This window comes from Drosophila suzukii, chromosome 2R (genome assembly GCF_043229965.1).
Source record: "Drosophila suzukii chromosome 2R, CBGP_Dsuzu_IsoJpt1.0, whole genome shotgun sequence".
Classification (NCBI taxonomy): Eukaryota; Metazoa; Arthropoda; class Insecta; order Diptera; family Drosophilidae; genus Drosophila; species Drosophila suzukii.
The window spans coordinates 21,225,552-21,240,469 of record NC_092081.1 but is presented as its reverse complement, the minus strand read 5'-3'; the positions used below and the strand labels follow the sequence as shown (position 1 = coordinate 21,240,469).

General features: G+C 45.9%; 1 protein-coding gene across 5 annotated transcripts; it reads left to right on the top strand.

Moving 5' to 3' along the window:
* Positions 1 to 546: 546 nt before the first annotated feature.
* Np (serine protease notopleural) lies at positions 547 to 14,823 on the top strand. Of its 5 annotated transcripts, none has more exons than XM_017075151.4 (9): positions 547 to 696; positions 5,699 to 5,921; positions 9,252 to 9,409; positions 9,472 to 11,092; positions 11,271 to 11,714; positions 12,895 to 13,072; positions 13,126 to 13,278; positions 13,715 to 13,986; positions 14,048 to 14,823. In XM_017075151.4, the coding sequence occupies exons 1-9, from the start codon at positions 673 to 675 to the stop codon at positions 14,209 to 14,211; spliced, it is 3,237 nt and encodes a 1,078-aa protein (XP_016930640.2). In that variant the 5' UTR covers positions 547 to 672; the 3' UTR covers positions 14,212 to 14,823. The 5 variants fall into 5 exon arrangements, with proteins under 5 accessions (XP_016930640.2, XP_065719486.2, XP_036669473.2 ...); XM_065863414.2 differs by lacking the exon at positions 547 to 696 and adding an exon at positions 733 to 753; XM_036813578.3 differs by lacking the exon at positions 547 to 696 and adding an exon at positions 1,679 to 1,839.
* Positions 14,824 to 14,918: the final 95 nt, after the last annotated feature.

The following is a 14,918-nucleotide window of genomic DNA, read 5'->3' as shown; positions in this document are numbered from 1 at the left end:
TAGATTTTAAAAAACATTTTCTGGGGGCCCCAAGAAGTATGCTTTGAACATATTGAAAATAAAGCGCATACTTTTAGACAGCATCTCAGCCATGTCAAACAAAATATTTCGAAATAGATTGGAATCTGTGTTTATCTTTCCTGGCAAACAAGAAACACAGGCAGCAAACATCAGCCAGCAAGGCACAAAAGACACGAACAACAAACAGAGATATCTTTTTGGGCCGAGATAAGTTGGAAGGTCCAAACTCTTAAGATTAAGTAACTGGGTCCATGCAACAGGTGCCCCGTACAGAGTGCCGATCATGAGCTGAATTCCTAATGAGGCCAACTTCCGCTGGCCACTAACCACTAACCAATATCATACTGGGCATCTTGTGGATTCAATAACATAATCAGGGGGAGAGACCTGGTACCCCGGGAAGGTAGTTAATGAAGGAGCTTATCAGCTGCTCTCTCTGGCCATTTGTATCTCCGTCTCTGCGCTCTTAGCATCCACATTGGCATCCACTTCTTCGGGAAGTTGACCAAAGAACCGGGGATCGCTTGGGTTTCCAGTCCTCAGTCGCTGTGGAGCAGCGCCAGTGTCAAGGTCTCTCGAGTTCAAGGAACGGCCAAAGACACGCGTCATCGCCCAGTCAGTCAGTGGTGGATAGTGGATATTGGATATTGGATGTTGGATATTGGATGGTTAATTGTGCGTTTTGTTTGCCTGCTTCATTAAACAAAGACGCGATTTTTGTGTGATTTATAAGTGGGTTTTCTTTGGCAGTTTCATTAGCCCTAATGATGTGTTTGTGATGGTCTTGGCATAATTTTTATAGCAAATACAATCCCTTGCAAGGAGAACAAATGCCAGAAAGAAAGTGTTTTTAAAGAGGTTTCTTAAAAAGTGTTTAATTTCTCAGAAATACCCAAGATTAAAAGTAGTTTACCTGAAGATTCTGTTACCAATTCTTCAAAATACAAGAGGGAACCATGCAATTCTTATCAGCCAACTGGTTTGTAAACTCCAGCCCAACAAAGATTGACTTTCTTAACCTGACGACGTGCATAAATTAAAACACAAACAAACGGCGGCCCTCACACTCACACAGGTGACAAAGAATGGCAAGTGGGAGCAAAAACAAACTCATTTGCACCACAAAAATATTAAAAGAAAAGGCCAGCTTTGTGTGTGAGTGTGTGTGTTTGTTGGCCGCTCTGTTGTCTTCTGCTTCTTGCTATTTTAATGTGAAAGCGCTGTTAGCCAGAAACCCCCCCTGAAACCCCACACCCCGCCAAACACCTTTTGCCGCCAATCAGCTGTGAGCCGCCTCAAAAAAAAGAGAGAGGTGGCCAAAAGAGAGAGAGGTTCATTTGAATAAGAAACAGAAACAGAAACAGAAAAAGCGCCTAGCTTTTGGCCGTTCTCGGTGTTGGCCTTAATGGAAACCGTTATGCGCGTAGCGCAGTCGACGTCGACTGCACGCATGCGCATGGCTTTGGCTTTGGCTTTGGCTTTGCCTTTGCTTTTGCCTTTAAGCCGGAGCGAGCGAGAGAGTGAGCTTGCCGACTTACCAATTTCGTCTTACCAAGTTCTTCAGCTCTGCCGGCCTGGCCAAATCTCAGTCGCAGCGGGCAGCGGCAGCGACTGCGGCTGCGGCATCGTCTACACCTGGTTTGTGGATCTTTTGTGTGAGCTCCACTCGGCAGACGTGCGCAACTTGTCGCGCTCTTAACTTGGTCTTCTGCTCGTCTTCCGTCTTCCGCGACTGCCTGTGCGTTGTGTGTGTTTGTTAGCGGGGCCCAAAGCATTTACAGTGTGTGTGAAATAATTGGCCTGACCCAAAGTCCCGAGGCAAGTTCAAGTGCAAGAATAAGAAAATACAAATAAAAGCCGAAAGGAGGCAGATTTTCCCAGCCGGCTAACAGTGCTTTGTGTGATTTTTTTGCCATAAAACAAAAGGTAGAATTCCGGAAAAAGGCCAAAAGAGCCAGTGTCGAACCAAGCAGTCAAAAGTGAAGAAACTCATAAAACAGCCACGAAGTTAGGAGTTATAATAACGCTCATATGCTGGCAGCGAATTAAAAGAAATGACCCAAAATAGCTGGCCGCAGTGAACCGCACAACGACGTCAACTGGCAGCCAACGCAAGTAAATGCAAAAGATCCGAGACTAAGATACGCATCCGCCAGATACGCCGGCTCCTCTGTGTGTGCATATGTGTGTGTATGGCCCAAAGTAGCTGTGCACTTTCTACCGCGTACAAGTCAATTAAGCGCCAACTCAGCTACATTTTCAGGCTCGGATTCAGATTGGGACTCCGATGCAGATACAGATACATAAGCCGAGATACAGAGATACGAGATACAGATACAGAGCCGCCGATAGATGCGCATAACTGCAACTAACTGCACCAGCGCAGGCTGCGAAACAAGAGCAACAAGTTCAAGCGCCGCAAACACGGCCAAAGCTCAAAAACGAGTCCAAAGCAAAAGTCGCTCCTTCTGTGTTGAAATTTATTGAAATTCCTGTAAAATGCCTGCCACAAGAGTTGGCAACAGCAGCGGCAGCAGAAGCAGTCGGCAGTCGCAGAGCAATTGAAACACTTGTACTAAGCTGCTGCTGCTGCTTCTGCTGAGAAAAGGCCAGAGCAGAACTTTGCCTTCTGCAGCTTCCTCGGCCCGTGTTTCTGCCCCAGCCTCCCCTGCACCTGGGCAAACGATTTTTGCTTTTCGGTTTAAAGAACTGGTCTGATAGTGGTTATGCCAATGCCCAGGCGAGGGTATCAGGGGTAGGATTGACCACCATGTGATTGGGGATTTTTTTTCAAGGCATAAAGTGTCCTGATAAGCAAAAGACAGCTAAACGATCTCCTTTTCGATAAAGTAGAGGACTTTTTGTCCTGAATTGCTATTTGTATCTTAAGGAGTGTTTCATTAAAGCGAAGAAAGCCTCAGACTTATAAGATACATAGTTCTGTCCTAAGTTCTTTAATAGCTATACGTTATAACATAAATGTTATGACCAGAGCTATCATATCTAGCCTTTTCCAGGACAAATCCTATATTTTTTGGAAGATATAGACAGAAAACATCCTTTGTTCTGATATTATATTATTGATTCTATATCCGCCTTTTTTAAGTGGCCGAACCGCTCCAACCGGTCAAAGATATTATCTTTTTATAACATAATGTTATAACATAATAATCTTGGCTGCGGAAACTAGCTCACTGGCTTTCATATATTAAAATCCTATTTCCTAAAACCGTTTTGGACGATGTCTAACCGGTTGCCATGTGAATTAAGCCACATGGATTTTTGTAAAGCCAGTTCCATGGTCAAATCCTGTTTCCCCTTTGATAATGGCCTTATCCGGTTATCAATTCTCACATATAGGTACCACTAGGTCGACTCTTTCCAAGCCACTCGCGGCTCTTCCTTATTGTTGGAGGCCTGCCAGTCCGCCTGTCTTTGGTCTAAAACGCACTCGACAGAGAAGAAAGAAGGGGGGAGCACGTTTGTCTTGCGGCCACAGATGATCTGGCAGTAGGATGCCTGTTGCGTTATTTGCATTTCACGTTCTGGGGGCCGCTCTGGTTTATACAGGTTTGCCGGGGCACATCTCCTGCCAGGCGGCCAACGACGGAGATGATGATGGGATGATAGGATGTGGGGCTGCGTAGAGTAGCATAAAATGGCTCGGCGTAATTATTGTAATTTGCATTCGGCATTTGCAATTGAGAAATTGCCGTTGATGGTTGCATTGAACCTGCGATTGCAGCTGCCGAAACAATTAGCCGGCCCTTCGGCGACAGGCGATGCGCACGCCTGCCCATCAAGTTTGTGCCTTGAGTCTTTCGTTTTGAGCTAATGAACTGGCCGCAGCGGCCGCCCAGAGTTACCAAAACCTTTGGGCCATGCCTGCCCGCAGCTGAGTGGACACAAAAAAAATGTATATACATATATACAAACAAAATTTCTCCGAGCTCCGTTTTTGGTAAGCAGAAATGAAAGCAGCGCCAAGCGAGACGCACTTCTTATTTGATTACACTAGAAACGTGTGTGGTTTCTTTTGAGGAACTAGTTGTGCCACAGCAAATGGCATAATTCTTTTGTTCGAAATTTTGAAATTACCAGCCCCTGCTGGCATTTCACTTTTCTTTTAGGTAAATACTAAAAAAACGAAGCCACAAAGACATTCGTTGGCTTTCGCTTTTACCCAGTACCCAATGTATTTTTAATAACAAACAAACAAATTGTAATTTCACTTTTAACGAGCAAATGAAATTGTCACTTGTATCGAGTCGCCAGTGGAAATTACTTAATTGTCCATAAAGCGAGGTGGAGGGACAGAACCGGAGATGATGGCGATTCCGAACCCATCGAAATCATGCAAATCATCCGCTGCTTCTGACCCAGATCCCAGATCTACACCTCGCTCTTCCCAGGCATTCTGGTTATCGCTCAGAAATTCATGTTAATTTGCACACACAGCCAACGCCAACACAATTATACAGATACGCATACCGATATGGCCTGAACGTGACCCAAATACACAAATAGCTGGCCAACATTTTTGAGGCTGCGAAAAGCCAAACAATCGTGGAACTGGACTCGAGATCGTCTAGTGTGAATGCTAGTCAATGTTTTTCGGTTCGATTTGAGTACTTAATTGCATAGATGTTTTATGGCTTCCGCTCTTGATTACGGATTTGAGTTTCAGGCTTAATTAAAGCTATTTACTATTTACTGAGCTGCCTTCCCAGTTCCTCTGGGCCAGGTTCAACGACCGTATTACGCAACTCCCAGAAGAGTCGCTAACAATGAGAGTTACTCTCGAACGCAGCTAATTTCTCAACGCTGCAGAATCGTGACTGAAAGAAAGAAAGATCCAACGAAAAGAACAGAACTGAACAGAACCGAACAGAATGGTCGATCAATGAGTGTGTTGTCACCGCAAGATGCCTCCGGGCATGGGCCTAAGTATGCGAGATATAGACGCGCCTTGTCATCGGATCCCGGAGCAGGTCCAGTTAACTCCAGCCAACTCATCATCATCAGTTATTGGTTCGCTTTCTTTGATTGCTCCGGTTTATGTCATCATTTCTGTACATTTCCCAGCGCTGAACTTTCTTTGCCACATCGAACTCCGGCTCAATTAGGCGTGTGTTGAACTTGGGTTGGGGATGAGAACCAGTTGCTAACTGGCCCTGGGAATGGGAAGTGGGAAATGGAAAATGGTAACCCGGGGTTAAATGCATTAACGTACGGTTATATAAACGGTTGACAGATTATACAATCAGTTAAAAGATCGCTTTCTATGCACACACACTTTTGCTTTCCATTTGGAGCATTTTAGGCATGACTAAACCAGCAGTCCGGCATATTACACATACGCCCCGGCTGCCTCAGCAATTTTAGCTCTGTTTCTGTTTCTGGCCATGTGTTTTGTTTCATTTTCCCCCGTTTTTGCATATGCAAGTCACCGGAGACAGACTTTCACCTACTTGAGTCAGCTTCTACGCACTTGTTGTTTCCTCTGCTTCGCCCGCTTCTTTTTCTGTAGTTGTTGGGCCGTGCCCATTGGTTTGGTGTAGAAAAAAAATAAATATGGATTCGTTTGGTGATCAATTTGAATAAGGCCGTAAAAACGTTTCACATTTCACATGACTCACTTGAAAGGGCAGAAGACTTATGCATACTCTTTTTGCAGATGGGTGCACAACACACGGATACAGACACCTATACGTACACAGCAGCCAGGGCGGTAGAAGCCTCAGATCTGAGCCCCCCCAGAAAAAGTAGAGCATCAGCGATAACCCCGGTGAAGATGCCACGCCCCAGCCTCGTCTTCAGCCTCCTCACACTGGGCAGCCTGCTGCTGCTGACGATAGACGCCAGTCCCGTCTTCGTGGATAATCCCAGCTTAGCACAGTGTAAGTACCCCGGATGCCCACTCTCACTGCCCTTATTGAATCATCAATGGGGCAATTCAAGTTTACGGGTGTCAGGCAATTGACGCTCTCACTTAGCTGGAATTACTCAGCTCGAAGATATTCGGCTGGAGATGCAGATACCGATCCCATCAGGCCCGTTCTTCTACACTGTTTCCCAAGAACTCCAGCACTTTCTCTCACGTAGGCAATTATGAGTTTTTTTCGGAAAGGCAGAGCCAGGGGGAGCATCACAGTGATTACAATGGAATTAATTTCAGATCTTAAGAAGCCCCACCTTCAACCAGAAGCTAAAAGAAACTTAAGAAAGTATAATAAGCAGGTTTTAAGTGAAATAATAACTATGGGAATTAAAGTACAAAGAGGTTATTCATCTCTTAAAGGCAAACTAAAGATACAACTTTTAGAATTTTTATTAAAAAGTGCAAATATACAATAACATATTAGGAACCAATGTAGATAGCAGAAAAATGAAATAAACCTAAAAAACATACTTATCCAAACCTCTAGAATCCTATAAATATGTGTAATGTTTTCCGTAATAGTAAATATTTGTAACTGCATTCTTAAATTTAATTTTGATATCAAATTAATAGATTAAAACTGAACCAATTCATTGTTACAGTTATTTTTTTTAGAAACAGTTAAATTAAAAGATAAATTAAATGAGTGTTAACGACCGGAGAAATTGTGTTTATGCTACCCTCATAATTTTTATTTCATGAGTATTTGAAGTAAAAGAAGATGTAATCTAAGAACAATGAAAATATGGCAGATGAATAATTGGAGAAGCCCTGCAGGCATTTTTTAATATTCGGTATAACTTATGGATCTTTAACATAATGCTTAGAAAAATATGTTTAAGCTCTTGTTCAACATCATCAACCATCTTGCCAAAACAGCAGCTGGGAGCAATAAAGTTTATTGCCAAAATGACCAGAACTTGGTAGCAGAAAACAAAAGACTTAAGCGACGAACTTGTTCGCAGTGAGACCAAATTTGAAAACAGAAACAGCGATAGAAACAGCGACAGAGACAGGGCATTTCTAATGAAAGTAATCAAAATTAATGACAATAGAGACAGGCGTTGCCGGGAACCAAGATTAATTGGGTCACAGCCATTAAGAATCAAATTTATACGCTATTAGCACTTCCTCCGCGGCTCCTCACAGCTGCCAATTTGTCTGCCGAAAGACAACAAAGCGCAGCCTTTGAGCGGCCAGCGGAGAGATGGAAATAAAACTAAGAAACTTTCATATAAACCGAAGCTGGCTGGCTGACTGGCTGGCTGGCCAAACTGGCAAACGTCAGCGAGCAAAAGCAATTGAGGTCAGCCATCAAAGAATGTTGCCATAAAATAAGCAACCACCGCCGCCAGTCAGGCCAGTCCGACTTGGACACTTGGACGCGGACCGGGATCGGATTCGGAATCGGAATTGGACTCATACTCTTGGCCAAGAAAGCGTGTGCCGGCGAGCATTTCATGTTTACGACTGGACCGCAGCGGCAACAAAGAAAATATAAATAATATGGCCGAGACGGGAAGAGCGGAAAGTAAATTTGATGGCAAGTGAAAGGGAAATAAGGCAAACACAAGCGCGGAGATCGAACCGAAGCCGAACCCCCGGTTCTTGGCTGAGGCTGACCCACTTACCAGCTGCGCCACTCACCCACAATCGGGCCACGAAAATGTGGTGGTGCCGCCGTCGCATTCGCATGCCAAAAACGAATTTCCTACATTGCAATGCGGGTCTTTCCCCCTCGATCCCCCTCATTTCTTTCGATTCTGGCTGTTTGGTAGGCCAGGCGAATGGCTAGCGAAACATATGCTAAGCTGTTGACCCAAAAAGCCGCAAAACGAAATGCAAACAGAAACAGAACCGCTGCCGGCTCTTTGGCCACGATCTATGGAACGTGACAATGGCTTCTCGGCCGAATCCACTTTTCGATGGATTGATTTTCGGTTTTCGGCTCTGCTGCCCGCAAGTTCGTGCCTTGAGTCATCTGTTTTTGGGCCGCCTTTCGAGGCATGGAGAGCTCAGGCCAGAACATCGTGTTAATTGCATAAGAAATGCACGACACTTTACGGCTAAAGTTCAATAAACGCTAAACACCAACAGGGCAGTTTGCAATACTTATTTAAATACCCTATGGAAAGGTGGCAGTATCTTAATGTTGGGTTGCTTTAGATACCAAGCATTTAAAATGACTTTCTTTATTTTATTTATTGCTGCTTATAATAGGCCTTTTCTAGTCCACGTCAAAAAAAAGTTATCAGAGTGGCGGCGTTCTTATATTTTTAATTACTAATTAATATGGATTTTTGTAGGATATTTGGAATGCTTTCTTTCCGTAAAAATATAATAATTTAATATTTTTTATTTACATTCTTAATTTATTCGCACATAAGCATTATTTTCATCACACTAAAACTGAGTAAATGCAATTAATATCCCAAATTCGCACCTTTCGCAATGCTTTCCAAAAAGGTATTTAAGAAATCGCCTTGCTCAAACGATGTCCGATTTGTTTTCCTTACATTTAGCAGCCAAAATTAAGCAAAGTGGCTTATTTATGTGCGAGTATTTTAAGCGTTAAGCTTGCCAGCTTGTTAAGTAGATTTATGGCCAAGAGGGGGAATCAGGACCGCCGACTGGGCTTTCTTCCGAAACTCTTGCTGTTTTAAGATCTCTCGTCCCTGGCCGCGATTTGTCAGAGCCCCGAAACACAAATAACTCTTTGGCCCCGTGCTGCCGCCTGTAATTATATAATTTCAAAGCTCGAGCTCTCGGATAATTCTCGGCTCGATTACACAATGGCGATGATGACGATGCTGGCGGTTCTTGAAGAAGCCAGAGCCGCAGAAAAGCAGAAATCATAAATAAATAACAATAATGCGGATGGGCTACTGTTGCCTCATCGGGCGGTCTTGTGTGTATGTTTTGGCCGGGTGATGATGACGCCCTTCAGCGATCTGGGGGCTTTTATGGGTTCTCCTCGCGCTGGGCTTTTGGCTCTTACTTTGGCTCTGGGTTCATGTTCGTGTTCGTCTTCGTTTGTTGCCACTTCATTTTCACTTGTGTTAACTGTTTGCCTAACGGTAAAGGCCTGGCTCAAATTGGCGTACAAATTCGAAGGCGTTAATCGCCGCAGCAAACGGAAATGGTGTGGAGCAGTCGATTCGAGTCGGTGGAACGAGAATAGGAATCTTATTTGCTTTGTCCCCCCATCCATCACCATCACCATCATCATTATCGTTTCCCTGTGCTACCATTATACTGATTGTTCTGGTAATTATCTTGCTATTGACAGTCCAATCTGGTCGAAATATCCGTCATCTGCCCTGCATCGTTCGCAAATCGGGACGCTCGGGGGTCTGTATGTTTGCCATCGATTGCATCAAGCAGAATGGCACGCACCTGGGCACCTGCATCGATCGCTTCTACTTTGGCTCGTGCTGTGCAATGAAGGTGAGTAGTCAGTAATCTGCAGAGTTCCCTACAGATCTCACTGATATATTTATGTCCCCCAGGAGGAAGCCTCGCTCTTTGCTCCAGAGATCAACGACAACAGCATCGACCAGAACACCATTTCCCACTTTGCCCACGAGTCCACCACGCTGCCCACCAGCGCCCTCTTTAAGCTAACCACCGAGAGCAGCCTCTCCAGCAGCTCCTCCAGCAGCAGCGGTGGTGCATCCAGCACCACCCACCAGCACACCACCAACGAACTGCTCAAGAACGTCACCCAGTCGTACCTGAGCACCGCCAAGCCAGCACCTGTGCACACCACCAGCAACATCACACTGTCAACCACACGCCGCCCACCGTTGGCTCACACCACCCACAAGAACTCGCACTTCGTGGTGCGCACCACTCTGAAACCCAATGTGGTTCCAACAACGACTTTTGCACCAACCATTAAGCCACCACGCCGCCGCACCACCTCTGCCAAACCGGTGCTAACCACCGCGCCGATTGTGGAGCAGCGCATTGAAACCACCTCGGTGCCCACCAAATTTGTGACTTTCCAAATTGTGGAGACCACGACGCCGCCGGTGACTGAACCCACCCGCCAGCAGGAGACAACAACAACCACCACCAGGAGGCACACAAGGCCAACGGGGAGCAGCTCAGTTGCCAGCAGGACAACCAGCAAAACAACAACCACTAGCACAACCACAACAACTACAGAAGCTCCACCCACAACAACAACCACAAAAGCACCCACAACCACCCAGCGTCCAACACCGCCACTGCGCACCACCACAGTAAAGCCTCATAAAACGCATTCCAGCCGAAGACCAGCGCCTGCGAAAAAGCCAGTTGGTACGACAACAACCACTGTTAATGGAACGCAATCCACACGGAAGCCGGTGGATAGTCTGGCCAGTAGTAGCACCACTTTTAATGCCACCACAGCCACCACTTTGCCAGCCCGCAGACCAGTCATTCATATGAGTAGCAGCAGTAGCACCAGCAGCAGTAGTAGTAGTAGCACCGCTAGCACCACCAGTTCAGCATCAACAACCACCGGGCTTAGAGATGAACTGACCAAGAATCGCACCACAACAAGGCTGCCGGAACGCACCACTCAAGCACCGCGGCCGAAACCAAAACCCACCGGAGAAATTGTCAAGGTTCCGGCTTTGCTGGCTGAGCCAACAACAACCACCGTAACAGCAGATTCATCCAGCAGCAGTAGCAGCAGCCCTTCAAGTAGCACCACTCCGTTGGTGACCAAAAAGAAGCCAACCACCACCACTGCAGCACCAACAACCACATCAACAACAACCACCACAACAACAACCACAACGCCAAAACCCACTCGGAGATCCACAACAACAAAAGCTCCAACAACAACCACTACTAAGGCAACAACAACAACAACAACCACCACCACCAAGGCACCAACAACACCCACCACAACAACAACCACTACGGCGAAACCTCTGCTCACCACCGAGGCACCCACAAGTGCACCCCTAACAACAACCACCAAGAAGACCGGCCTGATTACCTGGACAGATGTGGAGGCTGAGCCACCGACCAATGCCAACATTTCGAACGATTGGCAACCTGCACCACCGCCAAATTGGATGCCACTGGCCACCGAAACACCAGAAGCGGCGAACAAAACATCAGCAACCACAGGTGAGTCTTGTACCACTGAAAGAAAGTTGTAAAGCTTTCAATGTGATCTTACATCAAGAACCTTCTTCTTAAAGAAAATCGGTTTTACCCGATAAATTGAGTGGTGGTCTTTCTGTACAGGTTTTTTTCTCAGTGCACTCAATGGCTTTACTAATGCCTGTTTTACATCCTTTCACAGCACCACCCAGTGCCACCGACAAAGTGGTCATCTCGGTGGCCACCAGCGTCAGTGAGGTGGAGACTCATGGGCCGGGTAAGCCGCAGAGGACCACGAAGCCACCGAAAACCACCAGCACAGCCAGGCCAACAACGACAACAACAACCACAGCAGCAACAACCACTGCGGCAGCAACAACCACAGTGAAAACCACAGAGGCACCAGCGAGCAGCATAGAATTAGCCTCATCTACATCATCTTACACGGATCTCAGCAGTGAGGAGGCTTCCAGCAGCAGCAGCAGCAGCAGCATCAGCACCAGTACTAGCACCACCAGCAGCCCAACAACCACAGCTGAAACCACCGATTATAGCGGCGAAGAACCGAACACAACGACCATCGAGGCTACAGGCAGCACCACCGTGGCACCCGCCAATGCATTGGAGGGCGTCGATTACAAGGAAGGTGAGTGCCGAGAAAACCCGTTTCCTGCGGGGAGAAATCTATTAATACCTCGTGGCTGACTTTGGCCATAAGACAAAGCCAACGTGCGTGGCCATTAAATTCAATTTGAAGGCTAAACGCTGGCCTTGAGCCAGCATCGGGATGAAGACCAAGACCAAGAACCAGAGACATCTTCCGAGATCCTGTCCTCGGCCAGCTCATAAATGATTACACAGGGAGAAAGTACAACTATCTGGAGAATCTGTTTCATTTTAGGGAACAAAACTAGAAAGAGAATGTCTGATATGTTTCTTTGAACAGGATATAATTACATTTCAGGAAAGTCATCTTTCACCAGATATCAGATAATCAAAATCATAGTAAGGGTATTATGACACTATCTTGACTTAGGGATTTGTGACTGAAAAAAAGTAATTTCAATTAATATAATAATATGTTTATATCCTTACAACAAATTTTTAAAATATGACTTTTAAAATAAATACATTAGGTGTCATAATACCATAATCGACCATTATAATACCATAAGCAAACCCTAATGAATTATTTGGTTAATATGTTTCAAAGTCAATGGGAGTTCAAACATCCTCATATTGTAGAGCACAGATTTCTTCTTCCCTCCCCCCACATTTTACAAAACAGATAAGGTAGTACTAATTTCTCTCGGTACAAGAACACTCCTAAGCAGGACTTTTGCTAGACGCAGTCCACAACAATTTTTACAGCAATCATTTACAATAATGACTGCATCGTGTATGGGGTCGGGATCGGGATGGGGATCGCGTCGGTCATTGTGCCGCATGGGTCACGTTGTCGGTCGTCTGCCAAAGTCAACCAAAAATAAAAACGAGCCAATCCGAACCCGAATCCGCACCCCTTTTCCCTGCAGCCCGTTGACCGATTTGCGGTGGCAAAAGCAATCTTGATGCACGAATCGAAACGAGTCTCGGTTCGGTTCGGGCCAAGACAAGTTGCTGGCCATAAAGTAGGCCGTTGACTTGGCCAAAGTCAAGGACTGGGCGGCTGAGCCTCCTTGGCCAAAGCACATTACATTTGGCTTGGCTTGGGCCGAAATGACTGAGTGCCAGGCGGAGTGATTAAAATGTTTAAGGCCCTGGCGGGCCCATTACTTTAATTGTGACCTGGCGCAGGCCTATTAACCAAGATCCCACTCCCTTAGTCTGCGGTCGTCGCATGTTCCCCGAGCCCCGGATCGTTGGAGGAGCTAATGCCGCCTTTGGACGCTGGCCCTGGCAGATCTCCCTGCGCCAGTGGCGCACCTCGACCTACCTGCACAAGTGCGGAGCCGCCCTGCTGAACGAGAACTGGGCGATCACGGCGGCCCATTGCGTGGACAAGTGAGTAACTGATGGTGTTCCTGAATTCCAGTGGTCATGGATCTCACTTTCAGTGTGCCACCCTCTGATCTCCTGCTGCGCCTGGGCGAATACGACCTCGCGGAGGAGGAGGAGCCCTATGGCTACCAGGAGCGACGTGTGCAGATCGTCGCCTCGCATCCGCAGTTCGATCCGCGCACTTTCGAGTACGATCTAGCCCTGCTCAGGTGAGTTATACTATGCACTGAAAAAAATAAAGTAGCAAAACCGAAGATTTTATATTCAATTCATAAATTTTTCGTTGTTAGTAACGTTTCTTGTATAGTAAAGGGTATATTTTATTCGTTTTACATTTTAAGTATGGAATCATAATTTTGGATGATACTTATTTAAAGAATTTAAACATTGATTTTAATACGAAATTTGGTTTTTGATGATGTAAAACGTTTAAAGTACATATGAGTAAGGTACATTTCATTGCTAAGATATGATGATCATTTTTCATCATTTATCTCATTTTTTTTCTCTTTTTCGATTTGAAAAAATTTAAAAAGAGGGAGAAATGATAATTTATTAAGTTTTCCTTATTTTTACTACTAAATATTGTGAACAGTGTAAAAGTACTGAATGGAACTATAAATTACAACTTCCGTTTCCCGGCAGGTTCTACGAGCCCGTCGTCTTCCAGCCCAACATCATTCCCGTCTGCGTGCCCGACAACGATGAGAACTTCATTGGCCAGACCGCCTTCGTCACCGGCTGGGGCCGCCTCTATGAGGATGGACCCCTGCCTAGTGTTCTGCAGGAGGTGGCCGTGCCGGTGATTAACAACACCATATGCGAGTCCATGTACCGCTCCGCGGGCTACATCGAGCACATACCGCACATATTCATCTGTGCCGGCTGGAAGAAGGGCGGCTACGACTCCTGCGAAGGTGAGTAATGGTCGGATATTAAGGGAACTTCTGTAAAGCACTCTTTCATTCCCACACCCAGGTGATTCCGGTGGCCCCATGGTGCTGCAGCGGGAGGCAGACAAGCGATTCCAGCTGGGAGGCGTCATCTCGTGGGGCATCGGGTGTGCGGAGGCCAACCAGCCGGGCGTGTACACCCGCATCTCGGAGTTCCGGGACTGGATCAACCAGATCCTGCAGTTCTAGATCCCGCCCAGGCCCGATCCTTAGAGAATGCCTAGCACGTCTTCCCCACAAACGGCATCGGAACCCAACTCAAACTCGGACTCGTGCTCCGGTTATGGCTATGAGGAGAGATCACCGGATGGGATCGCATCGGCCATAACCCGAGCAACGATTCCAGTTGCCACCATTTACCTCCACCTGCCCGCACAGCAACCACTGAACCAGAAACTGATACTTCCATTGTCATAATCGTAATCTAACACTTAGCGTTGCCTAGCCTAGCCCTAAAACTAGTTAGTGAATGTGATTAACCATACATAGATCACTGTTGCAGTCACGGCTCATGTAACGATCGATTGGACGCCTAATTTATTCCCATTTGCTGTACATAATTTTCTAAATTATTGCATAACATTTACACTTAGCTTTAGTCCTATACAATATTAATTTAGGGGACTCGACGGCGGTTGGGTCCTTCGGTAGGGCATCATTATCACGTAAGTCGCTTCTCCCGGAACCGAACCATGCGGCAGAAGCTATTGTAATTTTATTTTATAACGTACTGTAATTATTTATTTATAGCAGCTTATGCACTACAAAATTAATTCAATTAAAATGTTTAAAACAAACAAATTTCAGTGTGTTTTGGAAAGATAAATGATCATTTACGGGTAGAGTTTAGCACCAGGCCTTTTCAAAGCTTCTTCCGACTGCTTCATTACGGCTGT